Raw genomic sequence first — 24,831 nt, 5'->3', positions numbered from 1 at the left:
ACCCCGGGGCCGTGCCGATGTTGACTCGTTATGGTATGTCACCTTGTCACTCTCCGGCGGGATTCTCGGGACCTGCCATTAGCATCCTGCTAATCCGGTGATCACTGTCTATTACGCCTGGGCCCGGCCGCCAATCACCCACCGTAATCCCGACGCTCCGAGGCGGGATTAACATTGGCCCGGGCTTTTTGGGCTACGGTTGCGATTTCAAGTGTTTTAGGTTTTGTTATCGATAAAAACGTTTGCTCCCCAAGAGTCCTCGTTGATGGCTAAATTGCCATGTGTGTGTGTCAACAACCAGAGGAACTCCCGATCGAATTACCGATGCGCGTGAGCGAGCGCGGGGCGACACATTGAGCAAGGGAAGGGAAAAAGGAAGAAAATAAGACCTGTCTTTTTTGGGGTAGTTTCTTTTTGTGCTTGGGCTGTAAAAGCCCTGGGAGCAGAGTTGTTATAAATTAGTGTTTGACCCTGGTCTTTGTGTGTGTCTGCGTGCGTATGTGTGTGTGTGTGTGTGTGTGTGTCTCTCTCCAATACCGCAGTGAGAACCACTCTTGTAAAGGGCCCGTTTCAGGGGGTGTTACTGCACGGTGGATTGTGCGGGGAGAGGAGGAGGCGGAGTGGGGACTGAAGCATGTTTATAGACTGTGTAAAGGAGTGCATCTTTGTGGGAGAATGTCATTGACACTGTTACAGTTTGCCTGAATGAACTGTGATGACGCCGCTAATGGGGTGGCCCCCAACGAAGACACCGGGCCCCTCCTCGTTTTTTTTTCACGGCTTCGGACCCCCCACCTTCAAGCCTATTCACGGCCAGGCCGCTGGAGCTAATGTGTGCGATTCGTCGGCTCCCTTTCTCCCTCCCTCCCTCCCTCCCTCCCTCCCTCTCTCCCTCCAGCACTAGAGAAAGCCACAAAAGGCCGAGCAAAAGTCAGCTCTCACACGGCCGGGTCACCACGAGTGCTTTAGGAAACGGATCGTGTAAACAGAGCGTTACCTTCTGACCTGACCGCTGATACCTTGGGCAGGCAGACAAAACAGCCCCGCCGCGGCTGTTAGACACGGCTGTTAGCGCAGATAAAGCTGTGTGTACTAGTGGGGCCGGAGAGGGGGAAGGAAGAGAAGCAGACCCACAGAAAGAAGGGGAAAAACATTGTTGGCATTAGCTACACTTTGCTTCACCTCCCTTCCCTTTACTTGATTTTATTAGACTTTTTTACATATTTATCATTTTTCTTTATAGAAAATATCAACTTTTATTTTATTCGGCATGATCTTTATGTCCCTATATGCTGTAATGACAGTATGTAATATGTAGACACTTCTCCAGGGAATTCAATGACCTTTCCACAACCGCCATCCATATTGGAGCCACCGGGGCCACTACCTACCTTGCACCCACACCCCGCGATGACCCACTTGACCACGTTACTCAAGTGAAGAAAAAGATGCCTTCTTCTTTCTTTCGTTTCTTTCAAGAAATCGCTCAAGCGTCTCTTTTCCTTTTTCATTCTCTCAGCAAAAGAAACAAATGAGCAGTAATTAACAGCACATTAGTGAGAAGTAATACATAAGTTCCCACGCCTCGGACGCCCCGCGCTGACGTGCCTATACGACCGAGGGGGTTTATGGCCCCTCAAGGGGGACAACAGGATCCACTGGCCTCCACCCTGGCCTGAATGGAGCGCTCACTCTCTTAACACCGCCGTGGAAGGTCGTTAATGACCTCATCACCATCATGGCACCCAGTGTATTAGTGGGCCAATGGACGGGACCAACACACACACGCACACACACACATACAAATGCACGCTGAAATGTATACAGACACACGCATGCACGGAAACACACACACGCACTAACTTCAGGGGATCAAACTTCTCCTAACTTTTCCTTGGAAAATAAAGTAGTATCTCTTTATTTATTACCCCTGTCGAGGCTATTCGGAAATGTTCAATTGGTACATTTTCAAAGGCAATATATTTAAGCAATAATTTGGAAGGGAGCCCAAACTGGAATTTCATTGCCCGATATTCGCTGAGAGGGAAAGCAGTCAGTCTGTTAAAGAGTGATCATTTTGTCAGCCAAGGGCGTGAGTTTCCAACTTTAATTTGTTCAATCGCTGTGCAGTGTGGAGGATCCACTTTAAAAAACAAACGTCTCTCATTTGAAATGAGACAGTGAATGGAAATGAGTTATTCTGAGAAGTGGTACTCAGGCATGTAAATACCCCCAGGTACACCCTTGAAAAACAGCCAACCGACATGCTGCATGGGGGGCCTATTATTTAATTGAGTCCCAGGCTTGTTCGCCTGTCCATGCATATGCAGCGATGTTCAGCCAAGGGCCCGTTTTGCCGAGGACCTAATGGATGACAACATGATCTAGTTTCTATTTAATATAATTGCTCTATGTTCTCAGCCTTTTAGTTCAATCATCTCTGCTGCTCCACCCTCATTCCTCCCCCAACACACACACACACACACACACACACACACACACACACACACACACACACACACACACACACACACACACACACACACACACACACACACACACACACACACACACACACACACACACACACACAGGCTAGGTTTTACGACAACTGGCTGGAAAAGAAGGGACCTACCAGAGAGAGAGAACGGGGGGAGAAGATGACTCCTCTCTTTACGGCCCCATAAATATATTGTTATCTGGGCCCGGAGAGTCCATGGGCAGATTTATCCCCGCGATTAACAGAGTCGGCGTGCCAGGCATCCCCAATTATTAATTACCCCCAGGCTGTGCTACTGTCTCACCTTAATTTCTTATCCGTGGCTCGGTAGAGGAGCCACTTTGAAGCCAGTGATGAGGCATCAGAGTTAATTATATGTCGCTTAGGTGGCGTTTTCTTTTTTCTTTTTTTCTTCCTTCCGTATTTCTAACACGATGGGATGCAGTGATTCACCAAGACCCAAGGTCTGGAAGCAGTCCATGACGAAGAGGATCTGGACTCCATGAATCCTCCAAGCTCTACCCAACTCCGAGCGCTCTGAATAAAAAATACCATTATCTGAGTGCTACATTAAAAAAACATTGGACAACCGAGAAATAGAAGACTAAGATGAACCGCTTGAAGACACGCCAGTATTGCAGGGTTGAGGCCGGGTCATTGGAGCTCAGGTGCAGCTGGACAGTGGCTTATTAATGTCCTGTGTACTTTGGTTTGAAAAGCCTGGGAGTTCGAGGGTTTGTTTTATATTAAGTTTTCCTTCTCTTCTCCACATGCAGGGCTTAGAGTTGCAGCTGGTGTAGGGGTCAGGTGATGTCCTGAAGGATCGTTTGCATCTCCTTATTTTGGGAATCCGGTCGAATCCCTTTTTAGTTTAACCTACTCAGCAATTTCTGCTTCTTGATATTTTCCTGGATTCCCTCCATCATTTTCAGTGAATCATGATATGAATTAAAGGGATCTTTTTTTGCATTCAATTTTTTTATGTGCAGAGGAACTTTTGGTTATTATCCAGTTAAAATTGAATTGAATTTAAACCAGGTTTTTAAAGGTGCTCAGACCAGCTTCATGTACTGTAACTCTAAAATGCAAAACAGCTGGCAAATCTCTATAGATCTTGCACCCTTTTGTATATTCCATATCAATATATGTATGAAATATAAATACCTCTATGAGACTATATTGTAGACTCGTATAAATGGTATTATAAAATCCAGAAAACCACTCCAAAGTATTATATGTTGATATTGAATTATGAGTATAACACATATGTCCTGTTGTTCCGCTAATAGCCAAGCTGATAAGCTTACCTCCACCCACAGTGTTTAGACCAGCAGGTGGTGCTGTGGTCCTCCAAACTAGATGCCCTGAGGCAAGACAAATGTACCTCTGATTGGTTTTTAAAGGTCTCCTTTGGAGTCAATTGTAATTGTTTATATTCTCATGAATTCCCCACGCTCCTACCCTGCACGCTGTCATTTTACTTTAAATTGTTCTAATAATAGTCTCCTTTTTTTTGCAGGATCACAGACCAGCGGTTCGAAAAGTTGCCGTATTTTGTCTTTGGGGACTTCAACTTTCGGTTGGACACCAAGCAGGTTATTGAGGTAAGCACTTATGTGTGTGTGTGTGTGTGTGTGTGTGTGTGAGAGAGAGAGAGATTTTTGTATGCATACATACATACTTTAACTGTTTATTTCAGTACACAAGGAAGGTATAACTGTCAAATACCTTACGATGTCATTGACAAAAGTCTCTGCAGAGCCAATGCACACTGTGCATTGCCATATCGATATTTTTATTTGTGGGAGTCGTTGATGTGAGGGTATGCACTCAGGTTAGAAACGGCACAGTAAAAGTCTGTTTACTAGTTCAGGGTCCCCTCAGAATTATGGCTCATTATCCACTCCAATGGGGCTGGCCCAGCTGTGTTTGCCTACCTAGCCTCCAAGTGCATTGTTATGTTATACTGCTATTCACCACTCTTTCTCTCTCCCTTCCTCTCCCTTGCTCCCTCCCTCTTTTGCTCTCCCATCTCCTCCTTCTGCCTCCTCCTCCTGCCTCCTCCTTCCCTTCTCTTGGTGCAAATGAGGCCAGTGAGGGCCAGGGTATTGCAGTCATTCAGCATTCTTAATGAGGAGATGAGGGGAGGGTGAGTGGTGGTGGTGGTTCAGTGGAATAACAAGTCATAAAAGGCCCACCGCAGACAGTGGGGCCTAACGATAAGCCTCTTGTGGGGGAAGAAAACCACTTGTGGGGCAATCGCTGGCTGGCTCTCACAACAACAATAGGTTTGGAGTCAGTGGGCCTGATCAAGGTGTGGGCATTGTTGCATTCAACAAGCGGCCTGTTGAAAAGGAAAAAGTTGGGGAAGGGGTTTCATTTAGTTCAGGTTTTTTCAATGCGGCGGGATTTGCAGGCAGTGACTCAGGAGCCAATATACGCTGCAGCCTTCGGGAATTTTGTGTTTTCTGGAGGATATATCTGTGTCTCACTCTGGGCCCGCAGGGAGTCAGCCCCGTTCCGTGTCCCAGCTGATGTGAGGGATCGGCACATGTTTCCACTCAAAGCGGCTTCCCTCCTCTACGCACACACAGTGGATCAATTCAAGGCACCCACACAAAGTTGATGTGGTACATTAGATTCCGGTGCCGTAATTAGGTCGCATTAAAAAAAAAAAAAAAACGGGGATCATGTGAAAGATAAAGACGTTGGTGCGGAGAGCGTTCCAGTGTGTCGTTCCCTCGCCACCCGTTGAGCCGCGGCAGCAGATGGCACAAACACTGAGGCCATTGAGAAGCGGCCCGGGCGGAATACAGAAAAACACCCACTAAAAGTTTGGCTCTGTCAGCGGTGCTATCCATTGATGATGTGGCGTTATATATTACACTATCACGATGCTTTATGATGCTGTTAAAGAAATATCATGTTGGAAACGCTCCGAGGGCATATTTCAGTAACTGTGGGTACAAATAGTAAGTCATGTAATTTTGTGTCCTGGGCACTTTAACTGCCCCCCCCCCCCCCCCCCCCCCCCCCCGTAAGTACACATTGGCAGAGGACCCATGGGTGGCTGCAAAGGACAAAAAGCAGCCAATTGGGTGCCTCGGGATGCTCTTGTAGTCGTCTCCTTCCTCAATGGCAATGAGTAAACTAGATGACTTTCTCCCTTACATCCCCCCACACACACATACACACCTCCTTATCACACCAGGGTAGGTAAGCACTCACCCTCTGCTTGTCCCGGCCACTCTGAAATGTTGTTTGAGTGGAGCCAGGGGTCGTGACCCCTTCTACCAGGGATGTGTAAGGCCTGCATCAGTGTGTGTCCGTCTCTACCCCTCTCCCTCCCCCCCCCCCCCCCTCCTGCTCTTTTCTTATGCACCTTGGCCACACACACACACACAGGAACACACACACGCACACAGGAACACATACACACACACAGGCACACACCCACACACACACAGGCACACACACACAGGCACACTCACTCACAGGGACCAATTTGTTCAGCCACATGTATCTGATTGATTTTCCCTGAGGGGTGTGGCAGCAACGTAGGGGGGCTCTTTAGACTAAAGAAAACCCCAGGAAGTTAGAGCTGTGGGCTATGAAGCAATACACAACAGATCCTCACACACACACACGCATGCATGCACACACACAGACACAACACACACACACACACACACACACACACACACACACACACACACACACACACACACCACTTAAAAGACAGTGGTCTTCAAACATTGCTTATGTAAGATGCCACAAAAGTGAAGAGCCTTCCATAAAATGTTTCCATCTATCCCCCCCCCGCCCCATGTCTGTTATAGCGCTGCTAAAAAAGCAACAAACAAATGGGCTTGTAACCGTGGCGCTAACCCCGCGGACCGGCTAGCAGTTTTAAACCCTTTAATGACAATTAATGTCAGCAGGACAATTAGTGCACGTCCACCGAAGTGCTTAGCTGTAGCTTGAGGGCCGAGGTGGATCGATCTCCCATGCTTATCTGAAGATTGATTCAGACACGCAGAGCAAGAGGGAGCGTGGGGGGGGGGGGGGGGGGAGAGAGAGAGAGAGAGAGAGAGAGAGAGCACAAGCATCTCGTTCTCACTTGCTCTCCCTCGCGTTTGTTTTTCTCCGCTCGCTCTTCATCTTTTCATTTTCACATTTATCTCTGTAGTCGATTTCCTTATTATTTTTTGCACATGGCTTGATAAGCATATATTGAGCGCTGGTTTACGTCACTGTTTCGGTTCCGTTTATTTCCCCTTTTTTCCGGTTGGACATTCCTTCAGACCTTTGTTAAGTCCCTATCGCTGCAGCTGCACACACATCTATTGTAGGACCGCGGCCCCCCCCCCCCCCCCCCCCCCCATTTCCGTCCCGGCCGTTTTGGGTGACTGGTCGGCAAGGAGCGGCCTCACATCTCACCCACCGTGCCTTGACGTCTGGGCCGCCGGGTCCTCAATGGACGTCCAGGCGCCGCGCATTGACCTGCACACGCACGCTAGAGGGAGGTGGGCTCGGGATCGAAAGGTGGCCAGGGCTAGTATTAGGGGTAGAGGGATGGGATAGGGCGGTGGGGTGGGGTGGGGGTGGGGCTTATTGTCCCCATGAGGGTGGGTACAGGTGGCAAATTCCTGGGATGGTTGTGCGTCAGGATCAGTAACCAAAGGACTCGCACCCCCACCACCACCTCCTTTCCATCCCACCCTCCTTCCTGCCCAGGGCTACCCCATTAATTGTGACCGACAGAGGGAGTTGGCTTCAATTGACCCCCATTCAGCGGTCCTTTGACTGCCGGACAAAGGACACAGCCACGTGGAGACTAATGCCTGGGCTGAGCTGCCTAGAGGTGGTCCGGACCCCGCCGAAAAAGTACCCCGCTCCCCTCTCTTCCTTCCCAGTGGTTCACAGGCTCTGTCTGGGGCCGGGCCCCGCCGCCCGAGAGGTGCGGCCCGGAGCCAGCGAGGGAGGCAGGTGTGGCTGGTCCCAGACTAGGATCTGCTCAGGCTTAGGATGGGGAGGGAACAGAAGAAGGTGGGCGTGGGAGGCGGTGTAGTCAACCAAGGAGCAATGGCTCGGGTGTGTGAAAACGGAGACACCTTTTGATATGGGGTGGCCACCCATCCAGGGGTTTTCCTGAGCCTTGTGTCCTTGATTTTGATCCATTGATCTTGAGGATGGATAGTATACCTTTTTATTTATTTTTGTATTAATGATAATACAACATAGGGTGACTATCACTTTCTTTGCAGGTGTGACCCATACAGTCAGGGACGTGTGTTACATGATTAGCACTATTTATTTGCATTCAGCCATTGAGTGTCCGGGCCTTTTACTTGATTGAGGACGAGACCCCACTCACAAACGGGCCAAGAAAACAGCAAGCCAACTGTCATGTAAAGTTGTATTTTTTTGTTGTGGTCAATAAACCTGTTCCTGTAGGAGTTTGAACCCGCTGCTTTTTAATCAGGGCTCCCACACGAGAAGACACATTTACAAGATTGTATTTCCATAAAATCGTATTAGTATTTATTCATTATATCGAAAAATAGCCACCACACCACCAACATGACCTACGTGTTGACGTCTGTCTGAGGCAGGTGGAAGACGCTGGGCTGTTGGAAGGTGTGTGTGTGTGTGTGTCGGTGTGTGTGTGTGTGTGTGTGTGTGAGAGATTGTGCCCTGGGCATGATGTGTGTGTGGGAGTGCGCATGCGTGCCCGCGTTCCCGCGGAGGTCGCAGGTGGTCGTGAATCAGCAGCAGGGCTGACATGCCCGAGGCGCCGTGCCTGGACTCTTAGTATATTTAAAATCCCTCCTAATTAAACGTAATAGAATGTAAATTTAATATCTGCAGAGATTGTGTGGCGCGGGGCCGGCCGGCCGGCCGGCTCCAATTTAAGGATTGATGGGGGCCGGCGGGAGGGTTAATTGCTGACTTGATCTACTGTCCCCTTGACACGACGCGGGGCTCTTTTAATTGGAGCCCATCCGGGGCTTTCATTAAGCTAGCTGCCCCCTCGCTGCTCCGGCCGGCAAGGAGTGCTCGCGTCCCGGGCCCGTGCTTTTAGAGCAGCGCCCCCTATCTGCGAGCAGAGGCGGAGGGAGATTGCGAGGGAGAGGCGGCGGGTGGGTGGGTGGGTGGGTGGGTGGGTGGCTGGGACGGGGGCCAGGCATCAATCTTACCCCCTTTGTCCCCTGTCCTTTCTCTTGCTTGAGCAGCATGAAATTAAAGGTGGGGCCCAGGACTAGCCCCACTCCTAATGAACGCTGTAAAGCGCTCAGTAATGACAAGGCAGAGTGATAGATATTTCATTTTTCACACGGGCTCGCAGCACACGCCCCATGCCAGTAGGAATAGAGTATACAGGCGCAGGCTTTGCGCTCCCCATCTCTCCGTCCATGCAGTATGTAGTACCTCTGCATTAAAGGCTGGCTTACCCTGGTGTTGTGGACACTATACGTGCACCAGTATATTCTATGTGAGCGTGTATGGAGATATTTTCTTTTTCACCGTTGGAACATGTTTTATGTATTGCTTATGTGTAATGTGCTATACGGTTTAAGTTCATGTACCATGTTTCTTTATCCTAGAAAATTTTTCTGACTGAATTATGTACAGCACGATACATGATCTGCAGTACAGTTGAGATCCTGCAGGTTGAAAGGTCTTATTTATAAAGACACTAAATCCCTGTGATGCATTGGCTGTCTAATATAATCTGAATTTCCTCTGCAAAAAAATCTGTAATTCTGGCAGGACATAAATATATTAAATATTTCTGGAATGTCTTTGCTACGCCAAAAGTTAAGACAATATACCAAGAAGATTAGCAGTAGGTAGTGTGTCCTTTCCGAGCCAATGGCAGGCAAACCATTTCCCATAGTGACGGGGAAGGGGGAAAAAATATTTTTCCCTTTTTATCCCAGCTTTGAATAGCATGTGTGCAGCTATAAATCAAAAGGCTGCGGTGTAATTAAGTGTACACTACATTAGTCAGGCTAATTAATTCTGGGGCCCATCCATCTATTAACCAGTGGGCTAGCACTGATTGGGCCCCTGTTCCAAGGGACCCTCCACGCTGGGGACTATGACCTTGTTTGGCTTCCAGCATCCTGGTGGGACACACACACACACACACACACACACACACACACACACACACACACACACACACACACACACACACACACACACACACACACACACACACCCCTTGATCAACAGTCCAAAAATTCCTATAGAAATTAAAGATTTAAATGTTCGGGTCCCATTGAGACACTATTCATTTAAAAATGTCCACCTTTTCACAAACAGGTGAGATTCAGTTCACGGCTGTGCATTTGAATGGCAGTGGGCTTTGCCTGTGATTAACCCATATATATGGAGTCACGGATGGACTCTGGCCGTCCCGCTGTTTGCCTTGGGCCAGTGTATTGCCTGCTACCCCAGAGAGTCCCTGACAGAGATGTTTCCCGACAATACAATAAAGGCATATTATCTCACTTAGGGAGGCCAATCTATCACAATGAGGCCCCATTATACCAGAGATAACCCATCTCGATATAGAGGGGAGACTATTCCCTCCGGACAACAGCGCCTGTTCTCTCCCCCTTTCTGTTTGCTCTGTATGCTAATGAAGTGAGAGAGATGGAAAACGGAAAGATACAGAGAGAGAGAGAGAGAGAGAGAGAGAGTGAGAGAGACAGTGCCCCAATGAGGGGCGTAAACACACGACGCGCGGCTTTGATCGGAGCGCTGCCCGTATAATTAAAGCTCTGACCAAACGAGGAACAAGCCATGTCTCCATTAACAACAGGCCGTTTGAGCCCGCGCCCGGCCGCCCTCGCCATCGCTATTGTGAGTGGGACGGAGCGGGGGGGTGGGCAGCTGGACACGCCATGCCGGCGGTAGCGTGGCGTGACCCGTCCAAACCAGGCTCTGACGATGACCTCAGAGCCTGGCACAAGACGGCGCCTACCAGGGAGGGGGGGCACTGAGTTCTCGCACCCTGACCCACACTTGACGCACTTCTCCCTCTGACTGAGCTATAGAGCTGATGTGTTCAGCGTTCAGATGATGCTGAGGTCCAGGACGCTTGGAGGAGTCCGGTGCCCTTCTTGGACTTGTAGTCAACACCGGATACTTTTGGGAGAATAGTATCATTCCTCTACGTTCAACCCATCCACTACCTCTCTTATTCTTCTCAATCGCTCAAGTTTCTGTTAATAACTGCGACTTCACAAGGCAACTTTTGAAGGCACCGTGAGCAAGTGTCTGTGTGTGCGTGTGCACTTGCAAGCATTAGACTACCCAATCTTTATTTAAAATCCGAACAAGCAACTAGCGTATTTGTCTTGTAGTCCTGTAGACATCGACATTATTCCCTTCTTAATAATGTAATGTGGGATCTCATTTGTAATCATAATCCGATCAGTCTGGCATCCCACACTCAAATTCAGAGTGATATTAAATCTTTGGGTCAGTAGTTTTTCCTTTTTTGGAAGCCGCTCAATTTTTCCTATAAATGATGAATGATCGACTCTGGCTCCAAGTCAATAACATTTGTTTGTCTCTTGCAATTTTCTCAATTGATGCTTCCCCTCCCCCTCCATTCTCTGAGTCAGAGTGGAGCTGAGAGCCCAAGTAAAAACGCAACTCATAACGATCGTAAGAAGAAGAGAAACAACAGCGAGGAAGTCGAGTAATGATAACCGTGGTTTCTTCATGTTGATGTAGTGCAGAAGAATGGAGGCACCCCCAGTGAAGGATAGGCGATTCTTTGTGACTGGCACTGAGGGCCTTGCTTCGTATGATGTCAGTCCCAACTCGGCTAATACAGTCCCCTGTCCATGGGGCAGCACAATAACTGTTTTTGATTTTCCCTTACTTGGGGGAGGGGGGGGGGGTGAGAGGCATGGGTGTCTTAGGTCTATGGTGGTTGCATAAGGGTTATTCGGACAGACACCCTGAAACAGATTCACAGGCCCTCGTACATACAAGCACGCTCAACGCATGCTCTCACACTCGCGCGCACACACACACACACAACTTTCATCACCACTAACACATTGGTGTCTCCATGTCCTTGGCAATAGTTGCCTGGAAGTCTCCGACACCACACGGTGTTGAAGAAGCCCTCCGCAAGCAAGGACATTCCTCTTTGCCCCTTCCCCGTGCCGCAAACAACATATTGAAATTCCGTCGCATTATTTCCATTCGGATCAAAAGCAAAGGACACAAATAGGTCGTCGCAGCGCCGAGGAGTTGATTCATGAAGATGGAAATAAGAGACAAAAAAAAAAAGGAAAAAGGGCCAGTAATATGGCGTGGTAGTTTACAACTCATTGTGAGTGTTGGTGAGGGGATGATTTAAGTGGCCCGGCCCCGCTGGCTTCTTGTACGCGCTGCGGCGTCGCAGGGTTACAGAGTGATGTCCTTCAGCACAATGGGCCGTTGTAACGCAGCTGTAAAAGCCCCACGTTGGCACCGCCGGCTCTTAAACAACTCTGCCTTCACAAATTAAGAGTCTCTGGGCTTCATTCAAGCCTTCATTCAAGCCCCCCCCCCCAAAAAAGATCCCATCATATTTAAGAGGGGGGCCTATTAAGTGGCACATTGAGAATTCATTGCACCACCACTACACACACACACACACACACACACACACACACACACACACACACACACACACACACACACACACACACACACACACACATGATTTATCTACGGCGGCCATATTGCTAGGGGGGCCCTTTCAGCAGGAGTGGCTCCTCTTTTTGTCTTAGAGGAGCCCTGAAACAAAGCTGCTGCGGGGCCCCGGGCCCTCCCCTCCTCCGGGGGGGGGGGGGGGGGGGGGGGGGGGGGGGCGTGGTGAGCGCCGGGGCCGGCCTAACATCTGTTTGTGTCCAGCGCCAGGCGGGTCCGGAGCACGGCGCGCCTCGGCGGGCCCCTTCTCCTCTCCCCGGGGGTCTTTGTTCCTCCATTTCATGCTATCAGAGCGGCAGCATGTTTTCCTGCACGGAGCTGTCAGCGACATAAAGGGCCCCGCACCGGGGTCACAACAAGAGGGATGGCCATGAAAAATTGGTAAAATGTCCCACAAAGCCCACCCACCGGATGGTTGCCTAGCGCCCTGTGGTGGGGTGTCAAGACCCACCAAACCAACCCGTCCCACCCCACCCGCCACTGCCTCCCCGCAAACACCTTCCTATTTCCAGCCCCCTTTCCCCCTTTTACTGAATTATACTCCCTCCCACTCTGCCTCTGTCTGTCTCTCTCTACCCCCCCCCCCTCCCCTTTAACCCAGTGAGGTGGACCAGCACATCGTTTAGATGAAATGGTGCAAACTAATTAAAAGATGGTGCTCCGAATGAATCAGTGTTGTTTTGTGTGTGCTGAGGGTTTTGTGGCTCCCCCTCCCTCCACACCTCTTCCCTCACACTGGGCTGGAAGGAAGAGGGCCGTATTTGGTCACCTTCCTGCCCGGGCCTTGATCCCAGGACACTGTGGCGCTAACAATTCGGTTGCTAAATTAAAAAAGAGGGAAAACAGTGGGAAACGTTTTTATTTGCTGGAACGTCCACACTTTCGGATCGGAATTGAGCTAGTGTTTTTAGTGTTTTTTTGTTTTTATCCCTCGTTAGTGTTTTGTTGGTTGTTTTTATTTACAATGTATATCAAGATAATTGCAAACGACTGTGGTTCCAAAGTGCAGCAGCACGCTTCTGCCTCTCTAAGCAGCCACAGAATTAGAGCTTCATTAATTTGTTTGGTCTGGGCCTCAATCGAACAGCGAGGTAATGAATCCCATCGGCTCTGCGTTTTTATTGGACCACCAGTGCTAAACACCAATCACCAATCGTTTCCGTGATGTCCTCTAATTGACTCGGCAACTGCATATTTCCTAACCCTCGCCGGCTGTTTCCTCCCTATTGATTTTCTCCGGCGAGCGCTATAGTGGAATAACTAAATTAAAAAGGGACTTAATGCTTTTTAAGTGCTTAGTAAGTGTTTGTACCCTATCAATAGCTGTCCCATTGGCAGTTTTTAATGTTAAATAATCATTGCTTGCTGGTTAGATTCAGGTTTGTGTTCCCATTAAGAGGATGAATGTTCTCCCCCCCCCCCACCCCCTAAGCCGTGATGTGAGAAACACGCCAGTGGCCACTGCGTTTGCGTCCCATCGCTCGCCCCCAGAAGGCCTGCCTTTCAGGAACACAACAAGCGTTCACTAATAACATTCAAATGAATGCCACATTAAGGGGACCGTAGAGTGGGCTGATTGTATGGCCCTTATTGAGGAGGTAAGAGAAGCCGCTACGTTAAACAGCCATGCCGGCATCTGCCGCCACTGGTTTCTCGATGTGCTTTTTTGTGTTTTTTTCTTCTTTTTGGTGATTTAAATTGGCAGGGGAGGGTTGACTCTGATGAGATCTGTCATGGGCTCTCTTTGTACAGGTGGCAGTAATGTTGCAGGACAATGTCCCCCATCTCTTGGGGCCTTAATGCGCCTAGCCTGCAGCCCATCCTCCTTTTACTACCACTACTTTACACACACACACACACACACACACACACACACACACACACACACACACACACACACACACACACACACACACACACACACACACACACACACACACACACACACACACACACACACACACACACACAATGAAGCATCTGGTGGCCTTTTTCCTGTTCGAGTTGACTCTTTCCATGGACATTGTGTCTGCAAGTGTGTGTCTTGGTGTGTGTGTCTGTGCGTGCACGGAAAGCTGGAGATCAGCAGGTTTTTCTTTTCTTTTTTTACTCCATTTGACTTCAACGCCGACAAAGTTCTGGATCAAATCTTTGAATAAACATTGAGTGTGTGTGTTATTGTATGCCGCTGGGGAGGAGTTATCAAAATCTTTTTGAGGACAATTGTATGTGTTTGGTTGTGTTTCTAATGAGCCTATGTGTCTATGCATGTGCATATATCTGTGTGGGTTGTTGAATGGAGGGCCACTTGCCTGTGTGTGTGTGTGTGTGTGTGTGTGTGTGTGTGTGTGTGTGTGTGTGTGCGCGTACCCCCCAGTAGCGGCAGGTCGCGGGGGTCAAAGTGATGAATTTTTATGGGCCTGTTCCCTTGTGTTTCAGCTCTGCGCGCTGCACCGCCTCTCAAAGACGACCATGCAGGGCAATTTGTCCGCATGGATCCCTGTAGAATGGCCTGCAAAGAGGCTAAATACCAAGGGGGGAGAACACACACACACACACACAAAATATACATTCACTCTGGCTGCCTCTCACACAGACACACTCACACCCCTCGGCCCTGTTGTCCCGGATGATTTGTGGCCTGTCCATTATCCATTTGGGGGCACAAATACTTTTTTGGGGCGGGGGTCCTATAGGTAGAAGGAATGGCAGCACTCAATGCACCTTATTGTATTCTGAGAAGTTTCCCAGATGTTTCTTATGCACGAGATAAATAGGGGCCATTATCGTCCAACCTCGCACGCCCCTTTTACCTCTCCGGGCCGAGTCGTGGAGCCGGACCCCCTACCACGAACACTACCGCCTCCACCACCACCACCACCATCCCCACCACCATCACCCCACCACAAGCACGCACAGTACCCATGGGGTTCATGGGAAGGGGTGGGAGGGTGTGCTGGGTGTGTCAGAGTGCGTTGTCCCCGTATGGAGCTGAGGGAGCAGTTGGTCAGTAGGTTGACCCATGAGGAAGAGTTTTAGAGGACGGGTCACACGTCGGCCAACGTTTGCTCATGGCCGCCTGTGAGTTGGTTGGGGGGGCTGTCGTGAACAAGACCGTTTCAATAAGCCCCGAAAAGAAGATGACGACTCTAGTTTAATGCGTCACATGAAGTCAAATCACGTGTTAAAGGATGACTCCTCCCGTTTTACATTTGGAAATGTATGACTTCACGTTGTGATCAGTAGAATGGATTTTTTCTATTGTCAATGCCCCCAGGTTTGATCCATGATTGTTCAATGGGAGTCATCATTGTGTGGGGCTCAGCCATCCTTCTCTTCCCCTGCGGCCCCCAGAATAAATCCACAGGGTTGTACCACCAAAAACAAGTCATACCGAGCAGTGCTATATCTCCTCTCCTGCACTGTCTCTTTGTCCAACCTTGTTCTCAGCTCGTATGTCTTCTTCGGCCCAATAGGTATTAACCTGCATGTTTTACATGCCCTCTTGGTTATTATATTGGGCTGGATGTCAGCGTGCTGAGTAGTGGGCTTGGGCAGGGAGCAGGAGGGATGCAAAGCTGATATCCCTCCCCGGGGAGGAAGGATGACTCATTTATCTGGCCGGTACCTGGATGGCAATGGGCCACTCCCGTCCCCCCGGTGCTTTCCAGGGAAATCCTCCTCTGTCTCTGTGGGGGGGGGGGGCTGATATATTGTTGTCCTTGCAAAAATGACTGCAAAGCCTGAGTTTTAATGCTAAAATTAGCAGTGCATAATTATATAAAGTATACATTATTTCCAGCATTAGCAGGCATGGAAATAAACACCACCTGTTTGAATGTTTTGCACTGACTGACCACCCAGCTGAATGAAGCCCTTTGTAACCCCCGTTATGAAACGGGTACAGCCAGTCATCCCATGCGATGTATTAGCTCCTCTCCCTGTGTTGTGCGAAGGGCTCGCAGTTTAAGTTTCTTACAGGCCCCTTATGTTGGCCCTATTTGGGCCCTCCGTCTCCATCTGTTTACCAGGCAGGCCCAGTAACAGAAGGCCTGGCTGTTGTGCTGTGTGTGTGTGTGTGTTTGAATCTTTGCTCTTTGAAGTGGGACAGATTGGTTTAACCTCTGTTCTAAGGGAGCAGCTGGAATAGAGAGCTCTTTTAAACAGCCGCTTCCTCCTTCGACAGTCATGAGATTATCTTCCATTGAACCGCAAAGCCTGCGCCTTCCACGGCAGCAGCCCCCCTCCACACACACACACACACACACACACACACACACACACACACACACACACACACACACACACACACACACACACACACACACACACACACACACACTCTCCTCCCTCTGCAAACAGTCTGCTTGACCTTTGGTCTAAAGCTCTATTACCAAGTCACTTTGTTCAGTAGCCATTATCTACTTCTAAGACCCTTACTGTATCCTGGCCTTATTGGTCCCCACCCTGTCCCAACTACCTCTGTTTCATGTCTGTTTGAGTCCTACTTTATTTCCCCCCCCTTCCTTCCCTCCCTCCCTCCCGATTCACATGTTTCCAATGAGGAGGCAATTAGAGTCAAACTAATTATGCTAATTTGATTCAGCACGGTCAATGGCGGCATGTTTTAAAAGTAATGTGCAGGCACTTTGATGGGCCTCTTCCCGTTTTAATCCTCAAATCAATCTTGGCTCGCACATCAGCCACAGCGCTCATTATCACACGGCATGATGCTGTGATTACAGCCCGAGAGCGCCGTAAAAGTTGTGGTCAACAACCCCGCCGTGCGACTCTCTTTAAGTGTATGTGTTTGAGTGTAAGTATTTTGTGTTTTTTTGTAATTTGATTCGCATCAATGCCTTCAACCTGGGCTTTTTTGGTTGTGGTACATATGCATTGGTGCATTGATAAGGCCTTAGAGTAGCAATCTTGACTATCTCAGTTTTGTTCCCTTTGGCGGCATCTACGGTGAAAGGAACCCGTACAAAGCTGCGGACACAAGTCAGTTGAAGAGCGACATTATCGCTGTAGCTCGGCCATACCATCTCTGGCTGTACAACCACTACTGGTTGATGGCAACCGCCTCACTAACTGGCTGCTGCTTGGGATTTTCCAAGGAATGGAAATGCAAATACAAGTGCAGCCATAGCAATAGTCGGCCATAGACTCAATCATCATTGAGTGACCTCATTCGGCGATAGATAGTGGTGATAAAAATGAAAATCTAGGAGGGTCTTGGAGATTGGCACTTTAAGTACAACTATGAGGCTGCTAACGTGTCACTCTCTGTCTCTCTCTGTCTCTCTTGCTCTCTCTCTTTGTCTTTCTCTCCTGCTCTCTTTCACTCCGTCTCTCTCTCAATCTCGCTATGTCCCCCTGTCTCTCTCTCTCTCTGTCTCACTGTCTCTCTCAATGTCTCTTGATCAGACTCACTTTCTCTGTGTAGTGTCTCAGATTAGTTAGTAGAGACTTCTGGGCGAATGGCGGTTTGAGGCCTTGTTTTGGGAGAGGGCTGAAGGGATCTTCCTCAGTGACAGAAAGGAGAGATGTGATCATTGGCGTGCAATCAGCAGACCAGGCATGTGTAAGACATGCTGATCAGTCAAAGTCAATGAACACGGATCAATCACTCAATCCATCACATGATGTACACTCTAGCGGTCATCACGCCACCACTAAACCGTTTGCAGGGACACACGGATGCAGGGCAAGACATCATGCCGCAACTTCTGTTTGAAAGATCAAATGAACGTATATGTCAAACTTGAAATGTTTGACATATACATAAGCATGTTTTAAAAAATCTAAAATTGATGACAATGAAATGACTTGATTGCGAAATTGTTTCATAAAAAAAAAATGAATAGCGTAAATGTTACTTTTGCGAACTCTGAATCACTGCAGCGCCATCGCTCAGCAAAACCTTGAAACACCACATTGATTAAATGTAATAACTGCATTCGATAATAAACAAATTGCTATATTGGGAGATTGTGGTTTAATGAGCAGGACAGAGCAGGACTCCTTGCCAGTGGAGTAGGGGTGCCGTGCTGGTCTCCAGAAGCCCCTCTCCGGGCCCATTCGCCGCACAAAGCTGCTTAAGCACACTTAAGCGCATTAGCATTTGGCTGCCAGGGGGCCATATTGACCCTGCATTTGGAAGGCCTAAATGACTGGAAGATGGAGCGATTTGTTAGGGCTTTAGAAAGTTGCTTTTCAGAGGGGGAGAGAGAGAGAGAGGGAGACACACAGAGAGACAGAGAGAAAAGAGAGAGCGAGTTAGGCAGAGGGGATCTGACGGTCCCTCTGCTCTAGTCTAGGGTAGGTTGTTTGTCCTGATATGCGTTTTATTTTCTTTGTTTTGGTGGGTTTGTGTGTGTGTTCGGGATGGGGGGGGGGGGGATGCAGGGCTAATTTGTGACATTTTAGCCCTAAAAGCGACCCTTTATTCCCCCCCACTGCCCGCCATATTGGCTTGACCCGATTATCTGGTCTGTGCTTTGAATTTCAATCGGGTGGCCCTGCCGCTGCCTGGCGGTATGGGAACCAGTGGCTGAAGGATTACCTCATTCAACTGTCCTCAAACACAGATGGTCGAATGTTTAACTAATTGTTAGGGGTCTACAAAGGGGAATTTAACCATGCACACGGCCTGTAGGGTCAGTACATAGACGGGGATAAAGAAGAAGGGGTAGTGGGGCGCGGTGAGGTGGTACTTTGTGGTGCCGGTTCTTTAAAAAAACATTCAGATGCCTCCTGAAGTAGTGCCTGGTGTTACACGGACTAAAGAATCGCCGGCGGTAATGTGCTGCGCCGCGGCCCTCACAATGCACCCCGTGTGTATGTGTGTTTGAACGTACAATTATTTATATCTAACCCCATCCCGCCCCCCCTGTTTGTTTCATTGATGGTGATGAACAAGAAAAGGTTTTAGATATATTTTCCTCCCTCCCACACTATTTTTGACTTGAATGTAAATAATGTAATCTCTCTCCCTCTCCCTCTCCCTCCCTCTCTCTCCCTCTCCCTCTTTCCCTCCCTCCTCTCCAGAGCCTCTGCTCCACTGCCACTATGCAGACGGTCCAGGCCGCTGACACCAATGAAGTCGACAAGCTAATATTCAGAGAAAGCGACAATGACAGGAAGGTACGTTACAACGCCTTAACGCCCTGCGTCGGAGCGCTGGCAGCGCCTCGTGTTCATTACCTCACCTATTACCTCATCATGTAACCAGATGCACCCTGGGACACCGTGAAGCTGTCCGTCAAATGACAGCTGATATATGGTTTCACATAAATCCTCTTACTTCACAAAGATGTATAATGAAAGCTCAGATAATAATACTGATTAGATTATTCATGAAAAATCTGTGTTGTTTCCATAAAACTTGAATTATTAAATGATCCAGGTTTATAGATAATACAATTTTATGTATAAAGATGGGTAGATAATATTATATGATCATTTATGCATAAAATGTGTTAATGTCATCAACATTAATAAGATTATGACATTATTGCAACATTTTCTCACCCATGCCAGAAAAACGTGAATTCTACCATCAAGCCAAAGTGAAATCACCCCATTAGACTTTTACCTGATCTACCCTGATAGATAATGTAATAATGTATTTAATCTCAGATGTGGTTATTCTCTGATCACCAATGCGGCACAGCGCAGTTCATTACGGCTACATTAATTAATTCAATAACCATTCATTCAATGTCCATTAATTGAATGTTCATTAGTTCCTACATGTGGTTCGCTTTGCATAGCAATTAACAAGAGCACTGCCTCTCTCTCTCTCTCTTTCTCTCGTTCTTTCCTTCTCTCGCGCTCTCTTTCTTTCTTTCTTTCTTTCTTCCCCCCCCCCCCCCCCCCCCCCCACTGTTTCTAGGTTGTTCTCGAACTTGAAAAGAAGCTTTTTAAATATGCCAACCAGGATGTTTTCCGGGAAAACAATGGGACCTCGGTAAGTCACGCCATTATTTTATTTATTTTATTACACCTCAACCTCTCTGACCCCGACGCATACCCAACCACTGTTCACCTTGTTCTATAAGTCTGTACTTTACTGAGTTCTCAGTGCACCAGCCACTGACCTCACCTTGTTGTTTTACACATGTCGGTGTATACAGTGCACCAGCCACTGACCTACCCTTTGTGTATTACATATGTCATTGTATACCTTACTGAGTCCTCAGTGCACCCAAACACTGACCTATCCTTGTTGTTTTATTAGTGTCTGTTTATCAACCAACCGCACCAGGGGTTGAAGCAATCAGTGATTAAACTGCAAAACAAAACTCAAACCAAAATACCAATAACAACACTAAACGGACGAGACCTGAGCACTGGGAAATAGGACGACGGCACAAATCATTCTGTATGACGGGGGTGTAAAAAGGAGGAAATATATATGACAAGCAGAATTTATAAGAATTGGAAAATGCTTAGCAAAATGGTGGTGTGTGGGCTGATGTGCTGTATATCAACATGGCTGTAGGTGACTCAGGAGGAGGCTGAGACGGGGGGGTTGCAGGTGTGGTGTAGTGGGGGGGGCCATGCCGACACGCAGACATGATGGATGACATAATGGGGATACGGGAGATAATCTGATGGTCATGGTCTAGTTAAACACACCGTGTTATGATCCTTATAAAACAAACTACCTTTCCAAAAGGATAAATGTCCCCCAACGCGCCTCTCCCCCTCTGCTCCTTCTCCTCCACCGGCCACCGCGACAGAGAAGAGAGGGAGAGAGGGCGGGAGAGAGAGGGAGGGAGGGAGGGAGGGGGAGAGGGGGAGGGAGAAAGAGAGAGAGGGGGGGAGGGAGAGAGAGAGAGAGAGAGTTGGGGAGAGAGAAAGAGGGGGAAAGAGAGAGAGAGAGGGAGAGAGAGCCAGAGACGTCGAGAGTGAGAAAGAGGGAGAGAAGGAGGGAGAGAGAAAAATCCATGGCATCCTTCGTCAACCGCTAGACTTGTACCGGCTTGACAGAAATTTAATTCGAGGCAGCTCTTGAAAATAATTATTGTATTTTGAGGGGAGTAATCATTGGCTGGGACATGATTGAATGTGTCCATGCCTATTGACTTTTGCGATGATTAATAGGTTTGTTTAGTCGATATTCCCATCGAAATTGTATAATTAATAATCCCCGGCGCTGTCACTGCACGGCGATGGAGAGCCCTGATGAGTATTTGGGAAGATTAAATTTCCCCCGACCTGCCCGTGGGGGGGGGGGGGGGGGATGGAGAGAGCGGTGGAGCAGGGGGTGTGAAGCTGTGTGTGTGTGTGTGTGTGTGTGTGTGTGTGTGTGTGTGTGTGTGTGTGTGTGTGTGTGTGTGTGTGTGTGTGTGTGTGTGTGTGTGTGTGTGTGTGTGTGTGTGTGTGTGTGTGTGTTGCTGTGTGTACAAACAAGAGCACATACATGGTGTGTCTGTCTACACTGATTGCCTATCTACAGATGCACAACACGGACACCACATTTATTTTTTTGCCGTCTGTCTGGCAGCACACGCACACGTAGATACACACTCACGCAGACACACACACACGCGCCGGGGCCTGTCCCCTCCTCTGTCATTGATTTTGTTTCAGAATCTCTTTATTGTAACTTTATCAGTGGCACGTGGCCAGATGGGGAGAGTGTGTGTGTGTGTGTGTGTGTGTGTGCGTGGAGGGGGTTGTTGGTGCACTGCATTTGCAGCTTGTTGTGGGGCTCCTACAAGCCAGTGATGAACTCGTTCTGTCTGGCGCACGGCCCTCCTTGAGATGCTTGCAGCATGCGGCGGCGCATCGCTCACAGCCCCCCTCGGATATAAAAAAAACCTCAAGAGGAAATAGAATGGAGGACGGATGCAGGGTGGGTAAATAATGGAATAACAGACCATTTCTCTCTCTGTGTGTGTGTGTGTGTGTGTGTGTGTGTGTGTGTGTGTGTGTGTGTGTGTGTGTGTGTGTGTGTGTGTGTGTGTGTGTGTGTGTGTGTGTGTGTGTGTGTGTGTGTGTGTGTAAGTTGTTAAGTAGCAGGTAGCAACACGCATCTTGCTAAATAAAAGCTGACCCACACACTCAGGACGTGGCTGAGCAGCAGGGAGTGAAGCTGGGGGTCAGGTGTTCTGTGGAGATCATTAACACAGAGGTCCTCCTCCTACTGGCTGTGTTCACACCAGTCCCACTGTGGATAGTGTTCATTTGAGTGGTCAATAAGGGGGGGGGGGGGGGGGGGAATAATGTAGATTTAGAATAATGTCGCATTTATTCAGATGAGGCCACATTTGTTTACCAACAGTCTGCCAACCCCCCCTCCCCTCCCACACACACACATACATGCACACACACTTTGAAAATCTCTCTCCCTCTCGCCCATCCCCTCCAGTGACAGTTTATCGCTCCTCTGCACAAAATAATGAAGATCTCATAAAAAAAAAAGAAGAAAAAATATGGCCGCGGTGCAATGAAAGCCAAGTGTGCGGTGTAAAAATCAAATTAAATGACCTCTCACCCCGGCATTTATTGATGGCTTTTAATGGCAGCAGGTGTTGTCACCCAGGATATTTGACAACGCGTAAATCAAAGCACAATTACGGCCAGTGGACAAACTGCCAGGGTGGGAGGGGGGAGGGCAGTCATGGGGGACAGAGACCTTCCCTCTCTAACGCACACACACAAACACACACACACACATAGGCACACACACATAGGCACACAAATACATGTACTAATACACATGCTTTCAAGCAGACTTGGTACGTCATCATGTTCTACACGTATTGAAGTAAGTTCATTTCAGCAAAGTCAGTTATTTATTTTTTTACCACATTATTCTCATTTTTTCATCTTCCCCCCCCCCCCCCCCTCCTGTGTCATGATCTGGAAAACACACACACATCACACACACATCCAAGGTCATATTTAACTGACAAACTACCAATGCCTTTACAATGTCATGAGGCCTTGAAACAATATAAATGTGTGTGTGTGCGTGTGCGTGTGTGTGTTTTCCTTTCACACCACTGACCTATCGGACCAGCGAGTCATTATGCTTAATTGACCTGGGATGAAATGTAGTGTGAAATTTCCAGTCACTTAAATGAATTACTCAACATTCACTTAAAGCAAGCGGGCACTTACACAACGCACACATGCACACGCACACACACAGATGGCCCACAAGGGAAACACACACACACACACTCAGTCCTGCATTGCTTCCCTGCTACTGTCCGGGAAGGAAAGCTGTCCAACGCCTAAAGTTTTAGAGCTAGTTTTAGGCCTTCGCAAACAAATCCAATGTCACACATAAAAACACAATGATGGATGCATTTGAGTGCACATGCACACATACGCACAAAAAAACGCACCGCAAATTCCACCCCATAGAAAGAAAGCAATGTTTTTTGTTGTGAAAAGCGTGCACGGCGTTCTCACGACCATGCCAGGCAAAGTACAAACTTGCCATGCTTGACTCTGTGTGTGTCTCAGTCCACTCAACCCCATCCCCCCCACACACACCACCCCACTCATCCACACACACGCCCTCTTTCTCACACACGCACACACACACGGGCGTGCACACTCTCGCGGCGGTGTGCGGCAGGCCGGGAGAGATGGGCTGTACAGTGGAGCGTGCGGTACATCCTCTTCCTCTCCATCCCTCATCCACAGTGTGTGAGCCCCTCTCCCCGTGACCCCCCGGCCGCGTGTGAGTTTGATGAATGCGCCACATCTGCCCTTCCGAACCGCCACCAGCGCCGTGTCTGGGAGCGCCACCAATGACTGCTTTTTATTTATTTCATTTTGTATTAATACTTTTTTATGTTTTTTTTTCCAATGACGTGGACTCCGAGGTGAATTGCAAGTCTTGAGTAGAAAAAAACAGAAACGTCAACGTCGGGAAGAGTGTTTGTGACAAATCCCAGTAGAAAAACGATTATTCAACCTCTAATTTGAAGGAAAAACACTTCCACGGTGCAGACGATTGCAAAAACAAACAAAACTCGAAAGTATGGAACCTGAAGAGGGTAATACGACATGCAGAAACACCTTTAGCTCATGTCTCAAATGCTCCTGATGAAAATAGCTCCCGGATTGTGGTGATGTTGTACTACAGTACTGTTGTACCACACTTCAATCTGGCAAGTTTTCTGTACGTGTGGCTGTGCACTTGAACAAACATGTGACCATAATTGCAGTGCGTCACGCCATGTCCACCAGCGGCCAAACTTATCAGCTTTAATGTGCAGAATTCTGTTCATATCGCAAATGTAAACATGTAAGCGATGTCGGAAGTGTGCGGCAGACAACCAGAGTACTGTTTTTACCACGCACACCCACACAACACACACCCAACGACACACACACACACACACACATTAACGGCCACATGCTCCACCAAACACAGTCAGTGTCTGCCACGACATCCTCCTATTGATGTTTCATTAGGTTGCCGTCAGCGTCTTGCCTCGTGTAGAACATCCGTGTAATGGAATTAACGTCAAGCCGTACAAGCTCCGCCCCCAGGCCGCGTCGTTTCACCACCAGGGCTCTGTCAGGTAGCTAGTTGGAGCTCTGATCATTGTGCTTTAGGGCGCCGTTTACAA

The 24,831-nt window shown here is 48.5% G+C and overlaps 1 protein-coding gene across 4 annotated transcripts in view; it reads left to right on the top strand.

Moving 5' to 3' along the window:
- The window catches only part of inpp5a (inositol polyphosphate-5-phosphatase A), a 124,792-nt gene that overhangs the window by 81,582 nt on the left and 18,379 nt on the right, over positions 1-24,831 (top strand). For all 4 annotated transcript variants that reach the window (XM_030378872.1, XM_030378875.1, XM_030378874.1 and 1 more), the window contains exons 9-11: positions 4,020-4,104; positions 19,277-19,372; positions 20,124-20,198. In XM_030378872.1, the coding sequence (XP_030234732.1) occupies positions 4,020-4,104; positions 19,277-19,372; positions 20,124-20,198 (256 nt within the window). The remainder of the gene's footprint in view (positions 1-4,019; positions 4,105-19,276; positions 19,373-20,123; positions 20,199-24,831) is intronic.

This window comes from Gadus morhua, chromosome 15, assembly GCF_902167405.1.
Source record: "Gadus morhua chromosome 15, gadMor3.0, whole genome shotgun sequence".
In the NCBI taxonomy this organism is placed as follows: Eukaryota; Metazoa; Chordata; class Actinopteri; order Gadiformes; family Gadidae; genus Gadus; species Gadus morhua.
The sequence above is the reverse complement of the archived record's forward strand: the minus strand, read 5'-3'. Positions and strand labels throughout refer to the sequence as shown.